Source organism: Rhea pennata, chromosome 5 (assembly GCF_028389875.1).
Source record: "Rhea pennata isolate bPtePen1 chromosome 5, bPtePen1.pri, whole genome shotgun sequence".
NCBI lineage: Eukaryota > Metazoa > Chordata > Aves > Rheiformes > Rheidae > Rhea > Rhea pennata.
Window position 1 is genome coordinate 43,616,230 of NC_084667.1, and position 12,099 is coordinate 43,628,328.

General features: G+C 63.5%; 3 protein-coding genes across 5 annotated transcripts; 2 read left to right on the forward strand and 1 right to left on the reverse strand.

Moving 5' to 3' along the window:
• Positions 1-97: 97 nt before the first annotated feature.
• RAB15 (RAB15, member RAS oncogene family) lies at positions 98-3,844 on the forward strand. 3 transcript variants are annotated; one of them, XM_062576254.1, is made up of 7 exons: positions 98-180; positions 1,589-1,649; positions 1,988-2,048; positions 2,348-2,425; positions 2,514-2,603; positions 2,997-3,062; positions 3,141-3,844. In XM_062576254.1, the coding sequence occupies exons 2-7, from the start codon at positions 1,603-1,605 to the stop codon at positions 3,300-3,302; spliced, it is 504 nt and encodes a 167-aa protein (XP_062432238.1). In that variant the 5' UTR covers positions 98-180; positions 1,589-1,602; the 3' UTR covers positions 3,303-3,844. The 3 variants fall into 3 exon arrangements, with proteins under 3 accessions (XP_062432238.1, XP_062432236.1, XP_062432237.1); XM_062576252.1 differs by lacking the exon at positions 98-180 and adding an exon at positions 1,170-1,323; XM_062576253.1 differs by lacking the exons at positions 98-180; positions 2,514-2,603 and adding an exon at positions 1,170-1,323.
• Positions 3,845-5,048: 1,204 nt separating this feature from the next.
• On the forward strand, positions 5,049-5,817 carry GPX2 (glutathione peroxidase 2). Its single transcript, XM_062576255.1, has 2 exons — positions 5,049-5,298; positions 5,467-5,817. Exons 1-2 carry the CDS (start codon positions 5,074-5,076, stop codon positions 5,815-5,817), a joined length of 576 nt encoding a protein of 191 aa, XP_062432239.1. The 5' UTR covers positions 5,049-5,073.
• Positions 5,818-6,871: 1,054 nt separating this feature from the next.
• On the reverse strand, positions 6,872-10,695 carry CHURC1 (churchill domain containing 1). The gene is made up of 5 exons (XM_062576014.1): positions 10,590-10,695; positions 10,378-10,513; positions 8,603-8,673; positions 7,364-7,467; positions 6,872-7,215 (listed from the first exon to the last, which is right to left on the reverse strand). Exons 1-4 carry the CDS (start codon positions 10,626-10,628, stop codon positions 7,375-7,377), a joined length of 339 nt encoding a protein of 112 aa, XP_062431998.1. The 5' UTR covers positions 10,629-10,695; the 3' UTR covers positions 6,872-7,215; positions 7,364-7,374.
• Positions 10,696-12,099: the final 1,404 nt, after the last annotated feature.

Here is a 12,099-nt window from a genome sequence, read left to right on the forward strand (position 1 = left end):
GCGCCGTTATCGCAGCACGGCGCGGCGGCGCGGAGCGCGCTGCGGCGCGGTGACGCCGTGACACAGCAGTGCGGTGCAGCGCGGGGCTGTGCCCCACAGCACCGCGCGGGGCTGCGCTGAGCTGCGTCCTGCTGTGCCGCTGCTCGGCGCGGCACTGCCCTGCAGCAGCGGCGGGCCCTGGTACTTCAGGGCCCTTGGCTGTGTTGCTGTGCCGCACCACCCCGCTGCCCGGCTGCCACTGCATGGTGACATGCCACCCTGTGTCACTTCACTATGCTGTGCCCTTGGCAGGCGGCACTGCACTACTGCATGGCACTTCCATTTTGCATGATGGTGCTAGAGGCTGCAATGCCTTACAGCAGTGCACTGTGTGCCAGTACCACAGCCTGTGCTCACTGTGCTGCACCGTGCCACCCTGCACTGCTGCACTGTGCTGCACTCCTGCACTGTGCTGCTGCATGGTGTCTCCCTGAATTGCTGCACTTTGCATCCGGGCCACAGTTCACTGAGCTGCACTGCACCACCATAGCCTCTGGCCACAGCATCCCTGCACTGTGCTGCAAGCTGGACTGCACAACTAAGCTTGGGCCAGGGTACTCTGCACCCTGGGCTGCACTGCCCCGCTGGTACACTGCATGCAGGGCTACCCCTCACTGCCAGGCCAGCACCTGGACTTGCCCCTCTTGAAGGGCCCCAGCTGTCTGGCTGTCCCCTGGAGCGGGACATCTCAGTGCGCCCCCTGATGCATCTCTGGGGGCCTCCCCAGTGCACCGCGGGCTGTGTCCCCCTCGTGCATCCCCCAGTGTCCCCACTGCTGTCCCCTGGGACATCCCCCTGCCATGCCCTCCAGTGCATCCCTGGGGTCCCCCCCACCCCGGACACCATCCGGTGTCCCCCAGTGCTTCCTCAGCTGCCACCGCCGGTACCCTCGGTGCGTGCCCGCCGCCCCCAGTGCCTCCAAGCTGCCCCCCCCCCCGCTCTGTGCCCGCTGCATGCCCGCCTCCCGTCGCTGTATCCGCGGTGCCCCCCCACCCCAACCCCACCCCGCACCTCGGCGGCGGCGATCCCGCCCCAGCGCGGTGCGGCGCGGCGCGGCGCGGCCGGGGCCGGGGCCGACGGGGCCGGGCGATGGCGGCGGGCGCGGCGCGGGGCTGAGCGGCGCGGAGGGCGGCGCGGAGCCCCCGCAGCCGCGGCCCGCCATGGCCAAGCAGTACGACGTGCTCTTCCGCCTGCTGCTGCTCGGCGACTCGGGCGTGGGCAAGACCTGCCTGCTCTGCCGCTTCACCGACAACGAGTTCCACCCCGCGCACATCTCCACCATCGGTACCGGCACCGGGCGCCCGGGCGGCGCCGGGCAGCGGCGGCCGCGCCGCGGCGCAGCGCCGGGCCGAGGGCTGCGGGCAGCCGGCTCCCCTTGCAACAGCCGCACCGCCACGGGGATGGGCTTCCAGTGTCTGCGAGGCACCGGGAGTCGTGGCCTGCCCCCGGGAGGAGGGGAAGAGAGGGGGAGGAGGGGGCTTCCCAGGTGTCCCCTGCAGCACAGCCCCTTTCCCAGGGCACCCAAAGACTCTGCCCTCTCCCTTCCCAGGGGTTGACTTCAAGATGAAGACCATAGAAGTGGACGGCATCAAGGTGCGGATACAGATCTGGTGAGTGCCAGCGCCCTGGGGGATGGGGGCTCCTTCCCTGGGCTGGGCCTTCACGAGTCCCTGCACTGCCAGCTCATCCAGACCACTGGGGACCAGACTGTCACCCATGTGCGGGCTGTTGGGAAGCAGGGTGGGATCAAATCCTGGAGGGAACTGAACCTGGGTGGGAGGGCAGGGGTTGAACACGGCTTATTCCCCCACCTCTGGATTTGGGACTTGAGCCCTGAGCAGCTCGTGCCACTTGTGGAGGCCCCGCTCCTTTGTGTGGATGGTGGCACAGGGAAGTAGCCCCCCTTCCCTGCTGGATCTTCACCAGCTGGCTCTTCCCTCTGCTCCAGGGATACGGCGGGCCAGGAGAGGTACCAGACCATCACCAAGCAGTACTACCGGCGAGCACAGGTACATGTGGGCACAGAGCTAGCAGGTGGCTGTGGTGGCCATGGCACTGTCCCAGCACAGGCCAAGGGCCCCTGGGGTGGGTAGCAATCGCCTCCTGAGTCGGCTGGGGTCCCCAGCCCTATCTGGCTCTTGGACACAGACTCTGCCCAGCAGCCGACTGCAGATCCCATGCAGGGGAGACTGAGGAATGAGAGGAGGACGAGGCGGTGGTGCTGGGGTGGTGGTGCTTTTGGGAGGAGGTCTCATGGGTCTGGAGGGTAAACCTCTGCCGCTGCGCTCCCTGGCTCCTTTCCACGCAGGGCATCTTCCTGGTATACGACATCAGCAGTGAGCGCTCCTACCAGCACATCATGAAGTGGGCCAGCGATGTGGATGAGGTAGGAGCCTGTGGTGCCAAGGGCAGCAGCCACGTGTGCTGGGCTTGGGGGCGGCACGGGCTGGCTCACGCCGCCCCCTCCTCCCCAGTACGCACCAGACGGGGTCCAGAAAATCCTCATCGGGAATAAGGCGGATGAGGAGCACAAGAGGCAAGTGGCCAAAGAGCAAGGCCTGCAGGTGAGCCCTGCACCTCAAGCGTGCCCGGGGACCCATAGGCTATTCCCTGCACAGCCCTCAGTATATCCAGGGGCCCTTACAATCCCCTTTCAGACCGAAATATGTTCAGTAACCCTGTATGGACCCCCTACAGCCCCCCAGCACAGCCAAGGACCCCTCATGTTTCCCCTGCATCTCCAGTGTGCCCAGGGACCACCCCAGGGATCTCTGCACCTCCACCTCAGAGACCCTGCTGTACCCAGCGTGGCTAGCCAAGGTGGTGTGTCCCCCCCCATTACCAGCATGGCCCGCCTGTCCATCCATCACCCATGTCCAGATGTGCAAGGAGCAGAAGGGTGGGGGGGAGTGGGTAACAAGCCGTGGCTGTGCCACAGCACTGCCCTTGCCTTGCAGCTGGCCCGGGAGTACGGTATGGACTTCTACGAAACAAGTGCCTGCAGCAACTTGAACATCAAGGAGGTGAGTGGGACCAGCCAAGGGAGGTGGGGTTGCAGGGGCAGGGGCTGCGGGGCTCACACACGTCACCTCTCCTCACAGTCCTTCACACGACTGACGGAGCTGGTACTGCAGGCACACCGCAAGGAGCTGGCAGGGCTCCGTGCCACCACGGCACCTGGCGTCCCCGACTTGGCCCAGCTGGAGGAGGACGAGTACAAGCCCTCAGGCGCTGAGGACAGTCCCAAAGCCTGTTGGTGTTGAAGCTTTGCCGCGGTGCTCCCACTTGCCCCCAACTCACAGTGTGGCCCCGTTGGCGTGTGTCTTCCCCAGGCCCACGGTGGAGACTGGGTGCCTGGGTACCTGACCAGAATGCCCGGGAGGGTCTCAGGGCTGCATGCAGAGGAGCACTTGAGAAGGGCAGTGGGCGCTGGTGGTGCTGGGGCTGGGCACTGCACTCACACTGAGTGGGCACTGGTGAGGAAGTGCCTCTGCGCTGCCTTGCTTCCCTCCCAGGGCAGCAGACGCAGGGTCCTGGACACCCTCCACACCCTTGGCAAGGGCAGCCCTTTCCAGGCTGGCCCGTGCTCCCCTCTGCCAGAGCCCAGAGCCCACCTTGCCCTCTCGCTCACCCACTGTGTCCCTTTCATGTGTGCATGTGTGTCACGGGCACGCTTTGCACACCCCCGTGCCCGCCCTGTGCTCTGTCCTGTGCCCACTGCCCCTCCTGCCCCATTCCTGCCCAGGCCCTCCTCCCAGTTTTACATATATGGTTTCCAGAATAAAGGTGATGCTGTAGCGCCTCATGAGCCTGCTCGAGTGCAACTGCTGCTGCCACATCGGGAGTGCAGCAGGTGGCAGTGCCACACTGGCCATGTCCTCCTCGGTCACCCCAACCACCAGTGCAGCCAGTACCAGGTCTGGGGTCTGCCCCGATGGCTCCGGTGCAATGAGCTGCGCTTGTAGTGCGAGCGGAGCCTGGTGCCTGCGCACAGCAAGCTAAGCGGCTATGAATAATTCAGGCTGCTCCAAGGGCTGCTGGTGTCCCCTTTCCAGACTTGGGGACAGGTCCATGGAGGTGCAGGGTGCCATGCCCACCTGGGATCTGAGCTCAACCTTGAGCCAGGGGAGCAGCCCCAAGGGGCTGCAGGAGCTGGTCCCAGGAGGAGCAACTTCGCAATAGGCACTGAGGTTGGTGGCACTGGGATGGAGGTGGGCACCAGGATGGGAAGAGACACTGGGACAGAAGAAGGCATGGGGGATGGTGGTGGGCAGTGGAACGGTGGCGGGCTGGGACAGGCAGGTATGGGACAGTGGTGACACTAAAGCAGCAGTGGGCACTGAGATTGTGATATGCACTGAAGCAGGTGGGTATGGGACAGTTGTGGGCACCAAGGCAGCAGAGGGTACTGCAGTGGAAAGGAACACTGGGAACACAGTCACGGACTGCAAGCACACAAGGGCATGTCAGAAGCCAGAGAAGAGTACAAGGGTGATGCCAAGGCAGCTGCCCAGCATTAGTCTGGGAAAGGAGAAGAGTTAGGGGACCCAGCCCTCCCCAGTGCCCAGTTTAGCTCCAGCAGCATGTGCGGCCCACCACCCCAAGTCAACCACCTCCTCCATCTGCAGCAAGAAGAGGCCTGCAAAGCACCAGCACCCAAAGTCTTGTCATTTCTGAGACAGTGCGTCCAGGCCTCTGGAAGAAGCTAAGCTTGAACTGTCAAGCCCCAGGCTGATGCCCAGGCATCCCATATCCCATGGTCAGAGGGGGAGCAGCCACACTCCATCACACTCTGGCAGGCAACATAAATTATTGAGGCAGATAGGAGCACTGCCTTGGCCCGAGGCCACCCTAGGCCTCCTCCACATCCTCCTTCTCCTTGCATTGGTTCCAAGCCAGCAGGTGGGATGGCTCCAGTTTCTGCCAAGTCACACCAGGACAAGGAGACCTTTGGAGCGCAGATGTCACGTGAGCAGGGTGCAGCCCTTAAGACAGCAGCAGCAGACACGCAGGATTCAGAGCGCACCCGCAGCCATGACCGTGCCCATCGCCAAGTCCTTTTACGACCTCAGCGCCACCACCTTGCAGGGGGAGAAGGTGGATTTCAACAACTTTCGGGGTCGCGTGGTCCTCATCGAGAATGTGGCATCACTCTGAGGCACGACTGTGCGGGACTACACCCAGCTTAACCAGCTGCAGGCCCGCTACCCTCGGCGGCTGGTCGTGCTGGGTTTCCCTTGCAACCAGTTCGGCTACCAGGTAAGTGCCCAGCCCTGTGCATCCCTAAATGGAATCAGAGTCCATGAGCAGCCCCCACTTGCAGCTGGTGGGCATGGGCATGCCAGGGAGGGTGGCAGGGAAATCCAAATCCTTGTTAGGATGGGGAAAGCATGACATAGCCCTGGGTCTCTCCCTTCCCTGCCCCAGGAGAACTGCACCAACGAGGAGATCCTCAACAGCCTCAAGTACGTGCGCCCAGGGGGTGGCTTTGAGCCCAACTTCACCCTGTTCCAGAAGTGCCAGGTGAATGGGCAGAACACCCACCCTGTCTTCGCATACCTGAAGGCGCACCTGCCTGCGCCAGCTGACGACGCGGTGCACCTAATGGCAGAGCCACGCTTCATGGTGTGGAGCCCTGTGCAGCGGGCTGACATCTCCTGGAACTTCGAGAAGTTCCTGGTGGGCCCTGAGGGTGAACCTTTCCGGCGCTACAGCCCTCGCATGCCCACCGCTCAGCTGGAGCCTGACATCCAGCGCCTGCTCAAGCTGGCCAAGTAGGGCCAGCCCCAGCACCCCTCAGCTCAGCCTGCTGGTGGCCACCCCTCAGGACGGTCCCAGCCCTCTGTTGGGTGATGGCCCCCTCTGAAACCACCCTCGTGGAGGGAGCCTGATGAGGCAGAGAGCTGGAGCAGCCGTGTCTGTGGTGGGAGGCACTTCGCATGGCCTGGGTCCAATAAAGAAGCCGGAAGGAGCTCTGGTCTCTGTGTGCTTTGTGCAGGTAGCTCTGGCAGTACATGCCAGGGCTCACCACACTGTCCTGCCTAGTGGCCCCAGATCAGTGGGCACCATGCTCACAGTGGGGGAGGCTGTAGGTGCATCTTCAGGAGCGGCAGACCTGGCGAAGCCCTTAGTAGGAGGAAGCACCCCAGGCTGGCAGATCCAGGAAACTGCTCACTGGCACCACTATGCCATGGTAGTAGTGGCTCGCACTGCCAGCAGACAGCGCCCAAGTCTCTCCAGGCGCACTCAGGGAACAGCCACCGGTCCTGGGTGCCTAGGCGCTCAAACCCTGCCTAAGGAGGACTGATCTTGGCATTTAGGGCTAGCAGCCCCATAGCAACAGCTAACAGAGGTTTGCACAGGGCTTTCTGGAGTCATTCCAACACACCCGGCTGCCTCCTACCCTGGCCGGTTCCTGCCGGCCTCAGGAACACGCTGCTAGCATCCTGAAGTAGAGGATTAGGTTACACAGATGCAAGAGAGCAGGGAAATGGGCTCCCTACCAAAACTGGGTTTCAGTGTGACCTGCCTCCCTCCAGGTGAGCTGAAATGCTTCACATTGCTGCTCAGCAGGGTTCAGGAATTGCAGAGTTTGGAAGACAAAGGGCAGAGCAGGCTTTAGAATTCGGAGAAGGGACAGAGCCAGATACACTACGGCAAGGAGAATCTCGCAGGCTCACGGCAGGGGAAGAGTCCCTCGATCATGGTATAGAGCTGTAGCCCCTTTGCCAATTATGAGGACCAGTAAGGACTTGAGGGGGCTCACTTGGCCCCTTCTGCAGTGGGTATCCCTCATTGTTCCCTCCAACATGTTGCAGTCTCCACCACTGAGTCACAACACATTTACTTTATTGCTCCCCCCACACGAACACTGCCTCCTCTGCTGAGGCACAAGTGGCTGGGCATCTGGGATAGCTATCCCTTGCTGAACCATTTGAGGGCAACAACCTGCTCCCCGCCAACACCTTTTGTCTCTTCAACAGACAAGGGATGGAGGTTGTGATACTCCACCCTGTCCCTGAGGCTCAGGTTCACATCCCAAGGGCAGCAGGCACAGGTGAGTGACAAGGGCAGCACAGAGCTGGAGCAGAGCAGACACAGGCTGGGAATGACCACTACAGGATATGCAGGGTACATGGGAGCTGGATCCGGCTTTGGGCATCCATTGCATCCAGGCTAGAGGTTGGAACAAGAGCATTGTATAAGGGACCACACATTATCTCCCAGAAAGGGATGGGCTGTGCAGGCCCCAACCAGCTGCAACAGGGGACCTGCACAGACCCAGCACCTGGGGGCAGCTGTGACGCCATCCTGGGATACACACCAGCTCGCACTTCAGAAGAGGGGGGTCATTTGGCGCGGGTCATCAGGCAGGATGCTGACAGAGTCCTCAGCCCGGCCACACAGCAGGCACAGCATGGTGTACTCCTGCAACAGGACAGCACAGCACAGGCAGGTAGAACACAGCAGCAGGGAGGGGCTGCTGGGCCCAGCAGGAGCTGGTCTCTCCCACACCATTTCGTTGCAGCCCTGAGGTACAGCCAGGGAAACCCGAGCTGGAGCCGGCACACGATCCTCCAGAAGTCTCGATTGCAATCAGACTTAGGAAGATCTAGTTTCTTCCCCTGGGACCAAGTCCCAAAGGCTCCCTAGAGCCCATTTTCCAGCATTTAGCTGTTCAATAGGAAAGGAGGGCTGGGAGAACCAGGGCAAGCCCTGCACGCTCTCTTCACGCTCCTTCCATTACGCAGACATCCTTTGCTCTGACTTGGGCTAAATACTGCACATCTCTCAGATGCTCCCATGGGCAGCATGGAAAGACCAACACACTGGTAGAAAAGCCTGGCATTACTGCACTGAGTCTGGGCTCTCATTTCCCACCTCAGACACTGAAGCAGAGCCTGAGTAGCCCATGCCCACACCAAGCTCCTGAGCTGACACAGTTGGGCCAGGCTACCCATTCTGAACCACAGACCAGTGCCCTGAAGATACAAGAACATGGCTCTGCAAAGGAGTCTCTGAAGCCTTCTTGGCTATTCCTGTGGCTCGCCTCCAAAGCTGCCTCGCTCCCTTCAGTAGCTGTAAGGGCAGACAGGAATCAGCACAGCTGCCTACAGCCCTCATGTTTCCAACATTTGGTCTGGAAAATTACAGCCCTGGGCAAGTTTCAGAGCCCCAGAACCTCCAGGAACAGAAGCCTTTTGGAAGGCTCATTTCCCTTCAGTCCCCCAGCTCCAATCCCCCAGCCCAAAGCCCAGTTTGCTTTGTGCTGACAGGCCAAGGCTGCAAGTGCTGCCTGCAGAAGACCACTCAAGAGCATCCCTCCTGCAGCTTACAGGAGCCGGAAGCATGGCCCTGCCAGGTACAGCAGCCTCCACCTCCCAGTGCCAACAGCCTGCCACAGACGATACTGCACTCATCCCCGGAGCCAATCCCAATGGCACGGGCACAGCCTGGCCCTCGGCAGCTTGGGGCTTGGCTCAGGCCCCCTCTGGAGCTGGAAAGGAACCACTGGGATACTCGTACAGGAGGACCACCCCCAGCCACAGGGCACTGCAGGTACCTGGTAGTCATCCACAACACTGAAGGTGTACTCGTGGTGTGCTATCACATGGTGGCAGTTCTTGCACAGGTCTGTGGAGGACAGGAGCCAGCGGATACTCCTAGCTCTGACAACACTGTTCCAAGGTATCTGTCCACCGACATACTCCCAGCTCTCTGGACTCCCAGCACCCCAGGGGACTCCTCAGGCTCACCTCTGATCCCCTCAGCCCCTTTAGGGGTAAGGCCTCCCCCAGATCACCACCACCACCACCAATACCCAGCTCCTACAGGCCCCCCAGAGCATCAGGCTCCCAAACATCCTTCCTCCAACCCTTGAGCCACCCCCCCAAGTATCAATCCTCCTCAGCCCTTGGGGGCCCTCTTGAGCATTAATCTCCCCTGACCCTCCCCCCTCTTCCAAAAGTATAATTCCTCCAACCTTCTCAGGGCATCAGCCTCCCCCAGCTCACAGGACAGCCCCCAGGGGCACCAATCCTCCCCTGACTCACAGCCCCCCCCCAAGCATCAGGCCCCTAAAGCATCCCAGGCCCTTAGAGCCCCCAAGAATCAGTGTCCCCCACCCAGGTCACTCAGACCTCCCTCCCAAAACATCAATTCTCCCCAATTCCTGGGGCACGCACCAGGTTCCCAAAGCCCCACAAGCCTTCAGGCCTCCCCTCAGATCCATCCTCCCACCCCATTGGATCCCCCACCACCAGCAATTTCCCTTCCACACATCTCCTCAGATCCCTCTCCACCAGCAATCTTCCCATCCCCACTGATCTCCCCAGCAGCAATCTCTCCCCACCCCATCAGCAACAACCCCTTCACCCGACCCCTCCACCCCTCAGATCCTCATCAGCAAGCTCTCCCATCCACCCAAACCCTCTCAGCAGTAATCTCCCATGCCCCAGCCTCTCAGATCCCCCCCAGACTCCCAATTCTCAGACCCCCTGACTCCCACATCTCCCACCTCCCAGACCCCCAATATCCCCCCAGCCTTCAGAGCCCCCCCAAGACCCCAACATCCCACCGCCACCCAGACCCCCAACACCCCCACCCCCCAGACCCTTGACCCCTCAGGACCCCCCTCAAACCCCCCGACCCCCACCCCTCAGATCCCCAACACCCACCCTCAGACTCCCTGATCCCTACTCCTCCACCTCCAGACCCCCAACATCCCCCCACAGTCCCCCCAGACCCCAACATCCCACCACCACCCAGACACCCCCCACCCCCACGAGCCCTGACCCCTCAGAACCCCCCCCAAACCCCCTGACCCCCGTCCCTCAGGACCCCCCTCCAGATCTCCAACACCACCATCCTACAGGACCCCCCCCCCAGGCCCCCAACACCCCCATCACCATTCACCTCTCAGACCCCCTAAAATCCCAACACCCCCTGCCTCTAGACTCCCCCCACCCTTCAGATCCTCCAGACCCCCCAGACTCTCCTACAGCACCCCTGCCCTTGAGACACCCTTACTCCCTCCTGCCCCTCGGGCTCCCCCAGACCCCCAACGCCCCCCACCACTCAGAACTCCCAGACTTTCCCTCCAGACCCCCAACCCTCCGTCCCTCAGACCTCCCCCCAGACCCTCGAGCCCCCCAGCCCTCCCTACCCCTCAGCCGCCCCCCAGCAGCAATTCCCCCGCACACACACGCTCGGACTCGCCAGCAGCCCTCAGGACACCTGCCTGGGGCGGGGGCCGGAGCCTTCGGCGGCCCCTGGACACCAGCCCCCAACCTCGCGGGCCGGCCCGCAGCCCCCTGCCCCCCGCCATAGCGCCCCTACGGTCATAGGTGACGATCTCCTCGCCGTCGTGCAGGCCGGCGGCGCGGTTGGCGACCAGCACGAAGTCGCGGAGGCCGCACTGCGCGCAACCCACGAAGTTGAGCAGGAAGGAGCCGCCTTCCAGGCAAGTGGTGCCCTAAGGCGGCAGCACGAGGCTTGCACCGGGGCCCGCGGCGGCCGCCCCGCGCCCCACGCCCCAGCGCCGGCCCTACCCGCGCCGGGTACTCCGTGCCCACGCAGCCCCCGCACATCCCGCGGCCGCTGCTCTCGCGAGAGCTCAACGCCGGTACCCAGCGCGCCTGGGCGGTTCCTGCGAGGGGAGGACGGCGTGAGAGGCGTGGCCTAGCCCACGTGGGGCCGGCGCGGCGGCTTCTCACCGAGGGGCGGGCTTAGAGGCGGGGCCTAGCCCTCGGGAGGCGGGGCCTCCCGCAGGGGGTGGTGCCTACGCGGAAGGGGCGGGGCCTGGAGGCAGGCGGGACCTGGCGGCGGCGGGGCAGGCTCGGGGCCTGCCTCCCTTGAGAGGGGCGAGTGGAGGCGGTGGCACCGTGAGCCCCGCACTGCAATTCCTCCATGTGGGCTGAAAACTCCTCCTCCGTGGGGCCCCTCTGTTCGGAGCCGCCCGCCAGGAGGAGTGGAGGCGAGCCAGGCCCAGCAATGCCTGTGTGCTTGGCCGCTTTGGGAAGGTCCCAGGGCCAGCTGGAGGCAAGGGGGGTAGCTTGGGAGCACCCAGAGATAGTTGTGGGGCACCTGGGCTAGATGAGGGGACTCCTCGGGCTTCCTGGGCAGCTGTGGGGCACCCTGAGCTAGCTAGGGGATGCCTGGGATGAGCTGGTGGCACCCAGGCAGGCTGGCGTGACTTTCTGGGGCTAGCTGAAGGGCACAGTTGGCAAGCTGGAGAGTGGCTAAAGGTAACGGGGGTTGCCTAGGGCTAGCTAGGACCTAGGAGCCCAGCTGTGATGTGTGCAGGACTGGCTGAGGTGTAGCTGGGGCAGACTAGCTGGACCTGGGGCTGCCTGCAGGCACCCAGGGCTCGTTGGGTGTACCTGGGACTAGCCAGAGGGAATGTGTGGCTGGTTGGGAAGCTCCCTGGGCTAGCTGGGTGTACCTGGGGCTAGCTGAGGGGAATATGCGACTGGCTGGGGAGCTCCCTGGTCAGGCTGGGGTACCTGGGGCTCGCTGAAGCATATGTGCAGCTAGTTGGGGAGCCCACAGGACTAGCTGGAAGCAGCTGGGGCTAGCTGAGAGCACCCTGGGCTAGCTGGGGTACTGCTGGGACCAGCTGGGGAGCTCCCAGGGCTGAATGGGGACTGCCAGGGCAAGCAGAGGAGCAGCCAGGGCTGGCTGGGAGCTCCCAGGGCTAGCTGGGGTACAACTGGGGCTGGTCTGGGAGCCCCCAGGGCTAGCTGGGGCAACTGGGGCTGACTGGATTACCCCTGGAGCTAGGTGGGGCTCCCTGGGCTAGCTGGGGCTCGTGGGGGGCAGTCCTGCGCAGGGCTCCCCGGGGTGCGGGGCACCAGCACCTTCCGGGGCCTGCGCGCCCCGGCGGGGCTGCGGCCGCTGCCGGGCCCGCACGGCCGCGGCGCCCGCCCGTGCCCAGCCGGTGCCGGTGCCGGCGGCGGCGGCCGGGGGGGGCCGCTGTGCTGCATTGCGGGGCGGGCGGCCCGTCCCCGCCCGCCTCCGCCCGTCCCTCCCCGGGGGGAGCGGGGCTATCTGGGCCGGGCA